Below are 16,940 nucleotides of genomic sequence, written 5' to 3'. Positions count from 1 at the left end.
TATTATGTTCACTGTCTTTTAAACTGGAATGTAGAAGGCTTTATTTTTATGTCCTTTTTTGGTATCCCCTGAGTATAAAAGCCAAAAAGCCCTTTTGGCCTAGAGAATTTGGTTTGAGTAGATTATGTTTAGGAATTAATTGGTTAGACACAGCACCTAACACATGGTCACTCAGCAAAGTCTATCTGGTCCTGCCTGCCAAAATCCCGTGTCTTTAAGGGTTTGTTCAGAATTCCTGGTCCCTACTAGATCATCGGATCTGTGTTTGATCCATAGCCCTCCAGGGAGGCCTCTTGCCCTTGATCCTAACATGAACACACCTAGTTGTAGGCTGCTCTGTAGCTTTCAAGGCCATTTCATGTACATCTGAAGCTGCATGACAGCCTTGTCACACGGGTGGGAGAGACATCACCCCACTTTACAAATGAGGAAAGAGATTGAGGGGCCCTAGAGATGTGCTCAGAGTCACCTGTCTGGACAGCTGGCGTCAGGCCCTACAGCCCATGTTTTTACCACTGTATAACTAACACCATGCGCCGACACGCTGCTGGAGCAAATGGGCAAAAGTTACCTTAGGTAGGTCCCCTGCCCCTTCCCACTTTGTCCCTAAGATGCTCCCAATTCACCTTTTAACCAAAACCAGTTCCCAGGTCAGCTCTTCCACTACATTTTACCTTTTGGTCTTCTAGAGAAAATAGAGTTACAGAGTTCCCCACGCAACAGCCCGCTCAGGTGCCTGTTCCTTAGTCAACCTCCGAGAACTTTTGGCCAACAAACCAGTTCCCTTCCCAGAACCACCCCTGGTTGGGCAGAGGCAGGACCATTGCAGCGAAGAAGTCCTACAGAGCAATGACATGGCCCAGCGCTGCTCCCTATGTGCTAGTGCTGGGACTGGCGTGCCCTCCATGTGGCACAACACTCCTGGCACTCATGCTTGGCTTCAACTCCAGCTTCCTCCTGGCAAAGCTTTTAATACATGATCACCTAATGTGACAACCAACAGAGACACCACGTGGCCCCTCAACCTTTCCAGGAACCAGGAGTGCTGAGGCCCCTCAACCTTTCCAGGAACCAGGAGTGCTGAGGCTGCTGGCTGGCCCGAAGACCATTCAGCCACCTTTTAGGTGGGCCTAGGGCTACTCAGCTAGAGACCACATTCTTGAGCCTCTGGCAGCACCTGACCTTGGTGCTGAGTTCTGGCAAATGGGAAAGGAGAGGAAGCGAGGTGTGCCTTCCTGGACTGCCCTCTTGAGCAATCCTTAGTCCATCCCTCTAGCTAGATGCAGACAAGATGACAAGCGATGCCAAGGGCAGAGCCACCCTGCCAAGCCTTACTGCTGCCCCTGGGCTGTTAAACACGATGAAGAAATAGACCTCTCTTCAAAGCCACGGGATATTGAAAACATGAAGAAATAGACCTCTCTTCAAAGCCACGGGATATTGAGCTCTGTCTGCGCAGCTGAGTCTGCAACCTAACCATGACCACATTCCAGGTTCCCCCAGACTCACTGCCTGCCTCCTGCCTGCAGTGAGGCCTGCTCTGCAGAAGGTGGCGTCATACACACAATCACAGCTCCTACAGACATGTGACTGCCAATGGACAAACCGTCTTTGCGGGAGCCTCATGCTGCTGATGCTGCCCAGATCCTTCAGAGTCAAACTCAGCAAGCTTCCTGTTGATCAAGCACATACAATCTTGGGGAATGATGAGGCCCTTCATATGTCGCCTTACGAGGTCACCAGAGAGAACCTAGAGATCTATGTACAATGATTTGTTTTGTTTTTTGAGACAGTCTCACGCCATCACTCAGGCTGGAGTGCAGTGGCACGACCGTGGCTCACTGCAACCTCAACCTCCTGGGCTCAAACCACCCTCCCACCTCAGCTGAAACTACAGGCAGTGAAACTACAGGCAGTGCGACCACACCCAGCTAGTTTTCATATTTATAGTAGAGACAGGATCTTGCCATGATGCTCAGGCTGGCTTTAAACTCCTGGGCTCAAGTGGTCACTGGCCTCAGCCTCCCACAGTGCCGGGATTATAGGCCTGAGCCACCGCACCCAGCCTACAATGATTTTCTTCACAGTATTTTTTTAAAATCAAGGTGAAAGTTTTACAGTCCCTTGTATATGGGATATTTTCGATGCATATTAGCTATTAAATAGTACAAGAGGCCGAGCGCAGCCAGGGTGACAAGAGCAAGACTCCATCTCATAAATAAATAAATAGTACAAGAGTATTTAAAACGCACACACACACACAAAATACAGAAATGAAGTGCATCAAAACCTTTATTTTTGTGTAGAAGAACATCTCCATTAAGTGATTTTATTTCCTTTGTGTTTTTCTTTCCTTGCTGAATTTTCTGCATTAACATGTATTACTTCTGTAACAAGAAGAAAAACTAAATATTTGAGAATAAAAAGTATTGCCTTGATTATGCTGGCTACTAACCGTGGTTAAATAGGTAATAATTACATGTTTTCTACTAGTGATTCCATCTACTCTCTGGTCTGTGTGAGGGGGCCCTCATCAGACTTGGAGAGAACTAGGTATAGTTGGGAAAGTTAATTATTGCATTTGTTTTTAATGGCATTTAACTTTTCTTTTTATTTTTAAGACAGGGTCTCACTCTGTCACCCAGACTGGAGTGCAGTGGCACGATCATGGCTCACTGCAGCCTTGGCCTCCTGGACTCAAGAGATCCTCCTGCCTCAGCCTCCCAAATACCCGGGACCATGAGCATGTGCCACCATGCCTGGCTGATTTATTTTTTGTAAAGACAAGGTCTCACTATGTTGCTCAGGCTGGTCTTGAACTTCTGGATGCAAGCAATCCTCCTGCCTCAGCCTCCCAAAGCACTGGGATTACAGGTGTGAACCACCACATCCAGCCTTAACTTATTTTTAAAACTTCAAATAACAACCAAGAAAAGGGCATACGATTTTATGTTCTTCAAAATGGGGCATACTAGTTTTAAAAAGGCAAAGACATACTGCTGTAGGGTCAACTTTTTAAAAATGTGCTATGTCACAATTCAACTAGTTTCCAAGCCAGCTAGAGAATTTAAAGGACTTATTTATAGTCAGTTAAATCAGTGATGAAATAGGTAGGAATGGCCTTAAAACCAGAACAGGAGGAAACAACCTAATACAATTCAGCGTTGGGTTTTATGGAACGCAGAATTATAGATCACCCAAGTGCTGAACACGTGGAGTTACGTGTGTTAGAAACTTCTTCCTGGAAATTCAGCGACCCTTCTGAATGTCTTTATAAGAAAATCAGCTTTTTGCACCGCCCCCTCAACCCCACCCTCAGAATTTCTTATGCTGTACAACACAAAACTTCTCCTGTTCTCACAAAGACTTCATACACAGAAATCTATTTCTGCTTGGTGTTAGCTAACATTTATCTGAAGCCGTAGGACAGCTGAAAGGGTTGTTGGTTGGTTTTGTTTTCTAGGTTTATTTCTGCACAATTTTCCTTGCACAGCTACAATCTTATCTGTGGGAAGAGGAAGAGACACCATTTGCAGGGCTGTTAGCTTCCTGTGCTCTCAGAAAAGAGTGAAGCAGAAAGAACCCAAAATAATCCACTATAACAGATTGGCTTTTCTCCTTTTATTCATGAACTATTTGAATTTAAACCACACAGGTCAAAATGACCAAAGAGTTGTTTTTTGTTTTTGTTTTTGTTTTTGAAGAGATTGTTCTTTTTAGGTTCAAGATACACAGGAAGAGCAATTTGTACTGATGTTGCTACTGGTTTAAAGAAAGGTCTCAGTTACCATCATCTTAATCGGTAAAATTTAACATTTCACACATAACAAGTTGCCAAAGGAACACTCAAACAGCAAAAACAAACCTCAGCTTCTTTCAAACAAAAAAGAAGAAACAATGTTTTGGCCCTGCTTCATCAAACCCTTAGACAAATACGTAAGTCTACAATTTATAATAGCGTCTAGTAATTCTTAGAATTCCATTAACATTACATATCAGACAATATAGTCTCTCTTTTATGGAAAATTAAACAGTACCATTATTTGGCAACAGAAGTATATTACAATCAACAGCACATCCATCAAGGGGCGGGCCTGGTCCTACCCCTGGGCAGGGCTGTGAGGGAAGCAACATGCCACCAGCACTGTGGCCCGCTTGTCACTGGAAGCACAAGGAGCTCATGTTCTGATGGATTACATTCTTTTCCAAACAGGCAAAGGCTATCTGGGAGGGTTCGCTAGCACTCCTGGGAAGGGAGGGCCCCATGTTCTAGCTTTTCTTGTCCCCAGACTTTTTTGAAACAACCAAGGCCCAAGGGACAGTTGACTGGCTGACTTGTTTCCACTCACAGCCCTCTTGCCACCCCAGCCAGAGGGCATCGTTCTAAGGAAGGAGAGTCAGGGCCTGTTTGGGGTTGGTAGACCAGAGCTCATCTCCTCTGCTGGCAGGCCTTAGGTGGCCTTCCAAGGCTGCGCCTGAACAAAGAAATCTCTGAAGAGCTCCATCTTTGGGAATAAAGCCAGTTATGGACCACATGGACAGTGCCTCTAAGTGATTTGCAGATTATTCATACATCTAAATAGATTCCAGGAAGCTTCCAGAAATCACAGCTTCCCATACTCCTGAAGTCAGCAGCTTTACTGGTTCGGGCCTCTCAAAAAAGGGGCTCCAGTTGCTGGTTGACAGCATTAAGATGCACGCAGCCTGTTCAAAGAAATGTTGAAAACCTAACACATTCTTCAGATGTCTTTTCAGACCACAGGCCCTCAACCTTCCACCAGCGGTGTCACCCCCAAACACGATGCATTCAGATCACCAGAAACCAGCTCTTTTTGTTACTGCAGTATTTCCAGGCTGCCAGGGGAGGCTGGACTCCTGGGGTTGCCCCCTCCTGAAATCATTTCTGAATGCCTCTCTCAGGGGTTTAGACATTGAGTTTCACAGAATCCTCCTTAGGTGGCCTAAGGGGCACTTCTGGTGGCCAAGTACAGAAAGTCTGTGCCCCAGAAGCAGCCTGGACTTCTGATGCTTTTCTGGGAATGCAGACGGGAGGAAGGCATCTTCCCCCTGGGGTCTCCATGGAAACATGGGCATCCAGAAGCCTGCCCCAAAACAGCTTAACTCAGAAACCCTAAACCATCCATCCACCCACCTGGCTGTGCAACAGTTGAAGACAGTGAGGATGCATCAGGAAATTTCATGGAAAACGCAAACGTTAATTAGGGATAAACTGAATCAATCCAGATACAGAAGTAGAAAGGGCGACCTGGAAGTCAGAGAGTGGCCTCTCTAGTGGGATAGCTGCGTCAGCCCCAGATCCCTAACAAATCCACTAGAACCCAAGGAAGCCTGCGTGGCACATGGATCTGATGAAAAACAGGCTCCCTATCCTCTCATCCTTCCTGACACAAGTACCCTCTCAGATATGTGATCTGCAAAAATCCATTTTTAATGCAACACCAAGGTCCCATGCGAGGTCATAGCTACAGGATACTTTTCATTTGATCACGCCACCACCCATTACACTGAAATTTATCATATTTCCTGCAGGAAAAAAAATGACTCCTTTGATTTCTAACATATACAACTTGGAATTTTTTTTTAATATAAGAAATTTAGTTGAGTTGAACCCAAGTAATCTGATTAAGCATTTTCTACTCTTGGAATAGGTTTTAAATTTTTTTCTATAGTTTTATGCACTTAAATTAGATTCCTAAAATACTCTCATATACATACAGAAAAATAATCTCTCAATGACAAATCACATTTTACAATAACAAGTTAAATATTTTTGACTACAGAATCTGTGTTAGTTTATGCAACATTTAACAGCATGGCCTCTTACATACCATATATACATTTAGTCATGGCCATTCCATAAACATACAGCAGAGATTTCATGAGGAACATGACATGAATACAACCTTTTCCCTTTATATAGTGGGAGTTCGCCTTTTTCTTAGCTGGAAACAGCACAGAATGTAGAAAACCGGAAACTGAGCTGATTATCATCCACAGGACATTTTTGTTGCAGTTTCTCATCTGTACACATGTATTTACACATAAGTTCACCACCTATACGTGTGAGGGTACAAAGCTGATGGAGCTAAGGCAATACAACACAGGGTGGGCAGGGGCCAACTCCCCTATCTATGCAGGGCCACCAAGGGATAAGAAGGGTCATGGAGGGCACAGACTCTGGCTTGCGGGGCTACAGCAGATGAGATCTGAGCTTGATTTCACAGTTCAAAGATACTTGGGCTATTGGCCATGTAGGCTTTAAATGCATGTCTAAAATTAAGTAGCATTAACATAGATCTTGCTAAAATATCTACTTTCTGTCACAGTGAATGTTTAGCAGATGACATTTTAAGGATATTGATTTATAGAATGTACCTCAAATGTTCATTCATTAAAACTAATGCTGACACGCTATTAATGAAATGCCCCTGGAGAACACTTGCAGAACTTCCCGTAGTCCGGAAGACTGCACGACGCATGAAAACAAAGCCATAATTTGTTATGTCATTCAAGGTGACTCAATCAAATCCAGGTGAGATGAGTTTGCAATTTCTGTCAACATTTTTACTTAGCAAATATAATCCCAGACAGAATCGGGAAACATAGTGAGGATTATTGCTCAATGTATATGGAGATGGGGACCTACTTGCAAAAAGCAAATGGAACTGCAAACATTTTGGAGCGTCCAGCCCAGGAAAAGTTAGCTCGTGAAAGAAAGCAACAACAGGAAGCCCAGCTTCATGGTCAGCTGCCTCCCGGGGCCATGGTCTTCTAGAACTTGAGGCTACTTACACAGAGGGATCTTTTCTCTCCTACCATCCCCATACATGGGATCCTAAGGGGAGAGTCTAGCTGGGAGGTCGCAGCCTCTCCGAAGCAGGTTCCTCCCAGACACCTGCAGACCAGATCGTGTGGCCCAGCTGGGCGGGGAGGCACTGGCTCCGCAGACTCCCCTTCTCTCCAGGGGGTGAAGGCTGGAGGAGCAAGTGTCCAGCCACTGGGGAAGGGACACTGAGCACTTCTATGACCCTGCTTCTCTTTGAAGGCAGAAGGTTGGAAAAGGCTTGCTGTCCTCCCAGGAAAGGGGAGAAAAGCTCCCGGTGGATGCCCAAGGCCCAGAGGAAGGGTTTTATTTCCAAGCAGTGAGCTCAATGGTAAAGGCTCACAGCTGCTTGACGCCCTGTGGCCCATCCTGAACTGGGAGCCCAGAGCTCCTGCCACCACCGGCAACCCCCTCTCCAGCCTTGGGGTACAGCTGTGAACTAGGGGCTCAGTTCCACACCCACTAGCTAGTCCAGGCCATTTGTGCTTTTTAGGAAATAAATGCAGACGTTTAGAAAAGTGTATCCGCCCAGCTTGCCACAGCCTGCCGGGAGACCTTTCGAAGTAAGAAGACCTAAGACAGAGCCCATCGGCTTCGGGAACCAGCAGAGAACAGTGTAGTCAGGGCCGGCCTCCTGGGTGTGCTGCCTGACAGCCACAAGGGGCTATGCACTCAGAAGGGACCTGAGCTTGGCTTAATGCTCTCCTCTCACTGTCTAGAAATGCTTCATCACCTGAACAAGGGTCCTCGCATTTTCATTTTGCACTCTGTCCGCAAACCACGCGACTAGTCCTGACCAGGATGACAGGAATGTGGAGCAACGTATTTCCTGTTTCCCTCTCCAAGGCACAGAGCCATGCATCCCCCCAGGTGTGGGTAGGTACACACGCATGCGCACACACATACACATATGCACGCACAAACATGCACACGCATACACGCACATACACGCACACACATACACACGCGCACACACACAAACGTGCACACACGCAAACATGCACGCACACACAAACATGCACACACACGCGCACACATGCGTGCACACACACGTAGACACACACGCACACACATGCACACACAAACACGTGCACGCACACATACACACATGCATGCACGCAAACCCACGCACACACACATGCACACGTGCACACACACATACATGCACACACACACACACAAACACGCATGCGCACACCACGCACTGAGCTGCTGCGTCCCACCAACAAAAATTCCCTTCCACCTAAAATTCCAGAAGTCAAAGTCTACAAGTAGAGACTGTAATCCAATCCCAATCCCAATAGAGCACACCGTAACTCCTAGAACGCTTGCTGGGGAGCAGGGCCTCCTCCAGGTCACCTGCCCTGCAGTCCACCCAGCCGACAGACACTAAAGCTGATGCAGAAAGGGTGGGAAGGCTGAGGACCTCCGTGCAGCCCCAGCCTCAGCGGCAGGGAAGAGCAAGGTCTCACTGGAGACCCCTGGCGCGCTAGGCTTGAACCCTAGGCTCGCCGCGAGCTTCCTTCCCACCCAGCCTTCGGTCTCTGCCAGGCCCACATTCCTAGCTGTAAGTCCGTTTTCCTGTCTTCCCCTACACCCCACATCACCAATAACTCCTTCTGCGATCTACACAAGAGCAATGCCTAGCAGCTGCGGTAGGTGGAGCCGGCACCTTGAAATCTGCCAGTGAAAACAGCGAGTTTCCTCCTCTTACAGGGAGACCCTCCACCCCCGCCGGTGACAGTGCACAGAATGGCAGCGGCTGCTGCTCACCCAGCGCTGCAAAGCCACTACACCCTTTCTTTGGTTCCTGTCTGCCTGAGGCCCCCATTCTGTTTAGATACAGGAACGGCAGGAAATAAGAGATTTGAGTTAAAAAAGAGAAATGCAAAAGCGAAGAGAAGCAGAGTCGCACAGGAATGTTATTCTTTCAAAAGATAAAAGTATAAAACCAGAACTTCTGGAAGAAGAAAATACGCATTCTTACCACTGCCTAAAAAGGAACCTTAGTTTCTGGTTAATCCTCAGGAAATATCAGAGAAACGCTGATTTTTTTTTTTTTTCAAGGCTGACCAAATAAGTCCACTTCTGAACACAGCTTTATCTGGTGGGCTTTGAATACTAAAATATTCATACTAGGCAGATGATAGTAACAATATAGGCTGGTATAGAAAATCGAACAGAATCCTATTAAAACACAACTCACAAAACACCCCTGACATCCAATAAGGGGAAACTGACCCTGAAATTTGACAAGCACACATAGTGTCAGAAAAATTATGATGTGGGTGTAATATGGCTCCCCCAGGGCCAGGGTAAAGAGGGTTCCTTTGAATGGAGGAACTGACTGAGGCTGCATGGAACTAAAGAAGTTATTGGGAGGTGGATATGAACTCTTTTATAAGCGTTGGGTCTTATTTTAATGACTTAAAGTTAGTTTGCCATTAAAAGCAATGGCAAAAACCGCAATCACTTTTGCACCAACCTAATCCAATTAGGCTTGCTTGAATGCCACCAAGGCAGGCCCGTCCAGCTGCCGCCCAGCTTCTAGGAGGGTGGCCTGGACCAGGATGGGGACTCCCTAAATGAACAGTGCATTAACTACTAAGATGTTTCTGAGAGATCACAACCCAGAGATGGACTGTCTAGTGTGTCTTGGTGTCTGGGTTTTAATGCTCCCAAGACAGACAGCTGTTAGATGTCTTCTGTCTTTCATGTGGACTAAGTTTCCATGCCTATCAGGAATAGATTTTTTTTTTCTGGCTCCTACAGATATAAGGTTATGTATCTTACTTGATCCTGATGAAATGCAGACATATCCTGGATCTGATACAGTGCAGGCTGAGGAAACAGGAATTCTAGAACTTTCCTTTCCTCTAGCTCAAATAAACTGCGTTCCAAGTACAAAGAAGCAGGATCCAGAGGAAGCTGTGGGGCACCATTAAGTTGACCAGCCAATTACTTCCTCCGTGTCAGGTCTAACCAGAAGAGGTCTGCATTAGCTCTTTTTTTGTTTGTTTTGAGAAGGACTCTCGCTCTGTTACCCAGGCTGGAGTGCAGTGGCGTGATCTCGGCTCACTGCAACCTCCGCCTCCCAGGTTCGAGTGATTCTCCTGCCTCAGCCTCCTGAGTAGCTGGGATTACAGGTGCCTGCCACCACCCCTGGCTAATTTTTGTATTTTTAGTAGAGACAAGGTTTCGCCACGTTGGCCAGGCTGGTCTCCAAATCCTGACCTCAGGTGATCCACCTGCCTCAGCCCCTCAAAGTGTTGGGATTACAGGTGTGAGCCACCGCACCTGGCCGGTTTGCATTATTTCTCTGAAGAACCCCACACAAAGCAACATTAATTGATCGGAACCATTCAAAATAGAATAAAAATATCCAAGGGCTCGAGGGAAACATTCACTCTAGAAGGCGGGCCCTGGGCTACTGCACATGAAGTACAAGCCACTGCGACAAGGAGAGCAGGGACTGAGCCACGTCTTCATCAGAAACTGGGCTGGCAGGCACATGGCAGTGGCAGGGGATGCAAACGGGCCTAAGACTGCTTCTCCTGGAATGGGCTGACCTGTGGGTCCCCCAGGAGGAAGCTGCAGGGAATGCATCCCTTGGCCCCCAGGATAGCTCTCATCAGGCTCCTCTAAAGCCTGTAAGGTCACTGGGCAGAAGAGCTAGAGGGAGCTGCCCCGTGAATGGCAGCTGTGGTTTCTTTGCACCCTCAGTCTTTCTGCTGCTTTACGATATCACCTCATGAGTGCAGCCTGACGGACAAGGAAAGCCCACCTTCCTCTAGAAGGGGCCCAGGCAGGTAGGCAATTACACTGTAGCTGGGGAAAAAAAGAAAGAAAGAAAATGCCCCCCATTTGATCAAGCATTGAACGTCCCTAAAATGAACTGAGTGTCTACGTGCAGGAGGCTGCTAGATCAATGTCATGGGAATTCCTGAGCCCCCCTCACTAGTGCAGGTTAGGGCTGTTCTAGAGAAGTACCTGCCACTCATACTTAATACAAGCCTGTTTCTGTCCCTGAGATCCGCCCCAGAACCTAGGCTGGCCTAGCAATCCTCATCTGAGCTCAGCCTTCCCAGAAATGGATTCATCTTCTGTGTCATTTGAACAAATGAACTGAAAACATAGAGAAACACAAGCATTTGGTCTCACTGGTCCACTCCAGGGAAAAGGAGGAGAATGAACATTCTAATGATATACTAAGCAGCCCCTGGGCCATTCATGGAAGTAAGGGGAAGTCTCTAGCAGGAATTTCAGCACCCCACGGTGCAAAAGGAAGGAGGTGTTAGTTTTCCCTAATGCCTCTTATGGTGGCTCAGACTATACTGTCTAAGGGCTTCATCATGCTACCGGTTTCTGGGGCTACTGGTTATGCTTCTGCCTGGTGTGAGCTAAAGCTCTTTTATCTAAAAGCAAAACAAAGCAATCCAGGTGCCTTTGTTTTCATCTCACTTTCTGGCATAGGATGCTCTAAACTTGTAAACAAGCATATCTGGACCAAGCAGACCCGCTGCTAATTGCACACTCACCTCGAGCCCAAAATGACCCTGTTACATCCAAAGCACACCAGGTATTCATGTAAAAGTGCTAGTGTCTGCTATAAAGCACATCGCTAACCTTGAAAAGGAAGGGAGAACTTAGAAATCAAATCAAATCAAATCATACTTTCTGTTTCCAATGGAAATTCTTAAAGTTGTTACACATACAAAACACATTTTCTTCTTATCAATCAAAAAGGCCCAATCAACTAGAAAAAAACGACTTGGAGTGGAGATAGAGAAGTCTTTTTCTGCTTATACAAGGTACTGGCCTACTCTAAAATATACTCCAAGAGCTTCACCTTTTCAATAAAGCCAGAAGTGCCTTGTCCATTTCTCCCTTCATCTTCAGCCCCATCAGATTCTAGAACATCCTGGTTCTGTGTGGTCAGTGGCTTTACACTTGTCCTAGCCAGTTCCTGGAGAGACAGCCGGCCTGCTCAGCCTTGGAAGGCAGACCTGCAAGTGTCCTTCCCTGCTGGCGCTAGCACCTAATCCCCCTGCCACCCCAGAATACTCCCCTGGAGGACACCTTGCTTTGGTACCAGGTCACCGAGATAAGACTTAATGTGGGTGGTCAATTTACTCATATTCTGATGGGATTTTTTCCCCAGTTAAATTCAGGGCTACTCTACCCGATGAAATCAGTTAGTTTCATACACTTAGGTCATACTGTAGGTTGTTTAAAAAAAGCAAAGAAGAAAAAAATGCCTCCTCTTACATGAATGTTCTTTGGGAGCAGAGCTCTTTCCTCTGCTATCAGAGGACAGGGACATATTATCCAAACAAACAAGGAAGTCTGGCTCTAGTTTCTCAAGCATCCCTGGTGACCTGCACCTAGAAAGTCCCTCTTTCCAGATTAGTCCAGGCCTGGATCCGAATGAGCCACATCTTCAGGCTCTCATGGTCACAGCAAACCTGGTTCCAGGAGATGATGCTGTCCATCCACCTGCCAGGGTGATGCCAGCAGCCAGACAGGCCCTGCCCCAGAGGGACCAGGATGTGGACTCTCCCTTCTAGAGAACTGCTCTGTGAAGAAGGCTCAGCCCAAGAGGTCTCAGGATAGTTCAGTTCTCGGGGAAGACTGAGGGTTACAGCATAACCCTATGACCAGCACAGCCCCTTCTTGGGCTAAAGGAGATCAGAGTGTGCAGGAGAAGCTAGCAGTGTGGCTCAGAGCAGAGGAACGCTTGCAGGGGTATCTAAAAGGCTGGGATCAGGATGCCGGGATGCAGTGGCCTAGAGAACTCCTATATTTAGAAAACAAAGAGCTAGTAGACAGACTCCTTGTTGGCAAGGAGCATTTAATTTCTATGAAATATAGCCCAGATGGTCAAGAAGGTAGAGGTGAAGGAACAGAGAGGCCCAATGGTTTGAGACTCCATGCATCACCCATGTTTCTCAATCCCTGTGACACAACTCATGAATCACAGCTGGGTCCGAGGGCCAGCCCGACTCCTCCATACGGACGATTGGTTACATTACAAATTACACCAGTAAATACAAGGACACTAATCCAGAACTTGCTACATGGCAGGAGCATCTCAAGGATGCTCAACAGAGTCACTTGAGGAAAAAGAGTCACATATTGCTTTCTCATGCTACATTAGTTCCAATAATAGGACACTATGAGTGGGTGACCTGGGACCTAAAACGATTGTTTGTCATTGTGCATACCATACGCTACCTACATGAACAATGATGTCCAACATTAACACGCAAATAAAGTCAATGAAGAAAAGACAGGACAGAAAACAAAAAGAGATCGGAATGGTGACCCACACTACCCCATTTACACATTGAATACTTTTCTTTCTACCATGGTAGCATATCTTTCATAAATACACTGAACAAACGGTATTGGTTATAGAAATAGGAAAGCATGAGTTGCATGTCTATTTATAGATTTAATTTAAAAGTTTCTTAACAACATCAAAAAATATAAACTTAAAGTATTTTAACCATGTTTTCCGCTGGGAAATGGTAAACAAATGCATGCCTGAAGTTAAACTTGGTCTCTAACATGTTCAGTTGAAAGTTTCTAACTACAGGGTATATTTGCTTGTTTCAAAAAATACTTATGTCTATTGTTCTTGATACAAAATTCTACACTATCTTCAATAAATAAATAATAAAGTATTTCTTAAAAGTATGAAATGTAAACTTTGTTGTCCTTTCCAACACACACTTCAAAAAAAATTGCTTGAAGTATGACCGGGCTCTCATGGGAAATTATAACACTACACATTCAGTTCCCAGCAAAGGGGGTACTCTGCCACAAAGCTGAGGCTATCATTTAGAAAGCACTTTGATAACCCTAATTAAAGTCTAAGGACCTACAATCAAAGAGAACACCATCTAGTACAGGAAAGCTAGACTCCAGTACCAACAGAACATGCAAAGGACATTTCATGACCACAACAAACTAGGATTATGAGAATATTAACATGCAAACAAAACACGGCCCCCACTTTTCATTAGCAAATCAAGTTACTATCTAACTAACCAGATGATCTCCTGGCATTTAAGGGAAAAAAAAATTAAAGAACTCAAACCAAACAGCTTGGCACATAGTCATAAAGTCCTGACTCTTGCAACAAGCATATTACATGAGGTTGGGGTGGTGGAGGGTGGAAAAGTGTCTTAGGTCTTTGCCCCGGGATGTGCGGGGCTTGCATCCTCCTAGGGTCTTTCACCCACCACATAATGGACTGCCTTCATTTTCTTTCCCAACCTCCAGCTTGATATTTTTCCTCTTCACGCCTTGGGGATCTAGGACATGGCTTTTTGGGGAACGTACCAAAGAGAGCTGTTGAAATGTCCTACAACAATCAGGATTCAGCACATTCAAGCACAGAACAGGTCACCAGCAACGACTGCTGCTATGAAATATCACAGGCCTCCGAGCCAAAAGAGATTTTTCCAACATGGCTGCCGACCGAGACCCAGTGACCCAACATTGTAAAGTTGCCTTTCCAGTGACCTGTAGTGATCTGATCCAGCAGAGGGGTGACTTTCTAGATAATGACTTTCTGTGACCATATTCCAAGCATGCTGGGAATCAGAACTGAATCCACGCAACAATACGCCAGTGTGTTTTCATTGACATATATTAATACAAGGCCTAGAGGGGGAAGGAACGGCTATAACGGCGCACATGCTGGAAACTTCCATAGACCAGCTCTTCAAAGAGCTAAGCCAGGGCCTGATCAGACCGTCTCACCGAGTGATCAGCTCTAGGCAGCATTTCCCTGCAGGAGAGATGGGATTCTGAAGCAATGACAGGACCGTCATAATTGTTTCTAAACTCACACCAAGGACTGGGCATTGTAGGCCAAGAAGTCTACTTGGGGACTGGTGGATGTAAGAAACAGGAGGGTTACATGAGTTCTCCAAAAATATAGACATTGCATTTATAAATCTATTTTATAGTAACCAGACCCATCCCTCAAGCCCGGGAAGGGGCTAGACTCCCAGCTGCACCCTGTTGAGGACTATGGGATTTCAGCGACCCTAGAAGCCATAATGAGACCTGTAGTGAGGACAAAGGAAAACACAGCTTTGTTTCATGAAACAGGAAATTGTTTCGGGGCAGGGAGGATTGTCGAGAATGATTCCTAGGAGCTTTGAGGGGCCTGTCTTTGCCGTCCCATATCCCTGTGACTGAATACCAAATGGTGGTTTCTTAGAAAAGGAATACAATTTCCAGACAGCATGTGTGGCCGTGGGCTGGGACCCTGCTGAGCACACCCTGAGCCCGCTGCCTACGGCTCATCAAACAACTGCAGGTCCAAGCGGACCACAATCTCTCCCGTGGGGACTTCGTGCAGCAGAAGACACTTCGTAACTGGACCTTTGGAGCCCTGGTCTTTCTTGATGTCCGCCACGCGGATCTCCGTCCGACCCAAAAAATCTGAAAAGAGAACAAACAGACCCTCCTAAGAGGGACCATTCCCTCTCTTCGAGGCACATGTCTGGCATATTGGGGACCCCCTGATGAACTGTTATGCTCTCCCTTCTTCTCTGGGCTCTGATGTAAACCAACACTAGGATTTCCAACTCGCTCCCCAGCGGAGTTGCCAATGTGTCATGGTATTTCATTACTTAAATAAAAAAAAACCCAACCCCAACCTTTATCTCTCAGAATTAGAAGGTGGCCGGGCACAGTGGCTCGCGTCTGTAATCCCAGCACTTTGGGAGGCCGAGGCAGGAGGATCACTTGAGTCCAGGAGTTTGACACCAGCCTGGGCAATAGAGTGAGACCCTGTCTCTACAAAAAATTTTAAAAAATTAGCCTAGCATGGTGGTTCATGCCTGTCATCCCTGCTACTTAGGAGGCTGAGGCAGGAGGATTGCTTGAGCCTGGGAGGTGGAGGCTGCAGTGAGCTGTGATTGCACCACTGTGCTCCAGCCTGAGTGACAGAGTGAGAACAACAAGAAAAAAAAAAAACGTAAAAAAAAATAAAAAGAAAAAAGAATTAGAAGTTGACAGTACACATAGTAGTTAAGAGCCCAGACTTGGGAGCCAAACTGTTCCAGTCACACTCAAACATTTAACCAGCTACCACAACGAGTACCTAACTCACAATGAGATAATTCATATAAAAAGTACTAAAAGATGAAGGCCATATGGAGCCATTTAAACCTTGTACAGATAATGCTAGCATTTGACCCTCACTTCTTCGGTTATAATTAAGTTGAGACCATAATCTTTTAACTTACTCTGTGATTTTTTTTTTTTTTTTTTTTGGAGACAGGATCTTGCTCTGTTGCCCAGGCTGGAATATAGTGGTACCATCATGGCTCACTGCAGCCTCGACCTCCCAGGCTCAAGCAATCCTCCTGCCTCAGCCTCCCGAGTAGCTGGAACTACAGGTGCATGCCACCATGCCTGGCTAAGTTTTGTATTTTTTTGTAGAGACAAGGTCCCATTATGTTGCCCAGGCTGGTCTTAGACTCCTGGGCTTAAGCGATCCTCCTGCCTCAGCCTCCCAAAGTGTTGGGATTCCAGGCCTGCAGCACCATGCCCACCGGTGATTTTTATTGGGTTGAGGGAGAGACAGGTAGTTTCTTGGAATCATTGGGCTGAGACTATTCTTTTCCAGGCCCAAGCAGAAACAGAAGGCTGGCTGAAGAAATGATTCATTCAACATGACTGCATCCCTTTGCCTACTTAATAAGTGGTACAAAAATGCCACCCAAAGGGACCTGGCCCATTCTGCGGCTCCTGTTGTGGGCTAACATCCTTGTTCCATTGGCCAGTTTCATCCATTGCCAGCACAGCTTTTTGCCAAGGACTGAAGAACTATGCTGAAGCTCTTAAACACACCCCTCTCCACAGTCACCTGCTTTGGAAAGCAGAAGATGGACGTGTTTGCCCAGGGCAGCTGGCACAATTCTAGACCAAGCATGCTCTGTCCACATGCAATGAGACACCTCCAGAAGACTCCTCCAGGGGAGACAGAGCCTCGTCTTGTGCCAGCCAGCCTCATCTCTCAGGAGGGAAACCCAAGGAATCCTGGCACCAAGTCCCCAGGTAAGAAAACATT

At 46.3% G+C, this 16,940-nt stretch overlaps 1 protein-coding gene across 4 annotated transcripts in view; it reads right to left on the bottom strand.

Annotated features, from left to right (window-relative positions):
* Positions 1-3,606: 3,606 nt before the first annotated feature.
* Positions 3,607-16,940, bottom strand: part of ITSN1 (intersectin 1) — a 257,189-nt gene continuing 243,855 nt past the window's right edge. For 2 of the 4 annotated variants that reach the window (XM_016947143.4, XM_016947144.4), the window contains one exon: positions 3,607-15,304. In XM_016947143.4, coding sequence (XP_016802632.1) covers positions 15,156-15,304 — 149 coding nt within the window. In that variant the 3' untranslated portion in view covers positions 3,607-15,155. The remainder of the gene's footprint in view (positions 15,305-16,940) is intronic. The other 2 variants (XM_016947145.4, XM_016947146.4) reach the window with 1 other exon arrangement.

The sequence above is a fragment of the Pan troglodytes genome, chromosome 22 (assembly GCF_028858775.2).
Source record: "Pan troglodytes isolate AG18354 chromosome 22, NHGRI_mPanTro3-v2.0_pri, whole genome shotgun sequence".
Lineage (NCBI taxonomy): Eukaryota > Metazoa > Chordata > Mammalia > Primates > Hominidae > Pan > Pan troglodytes.
This window is presented reverse-complemented; position numbering and strand designations above follow the sequence as displayed.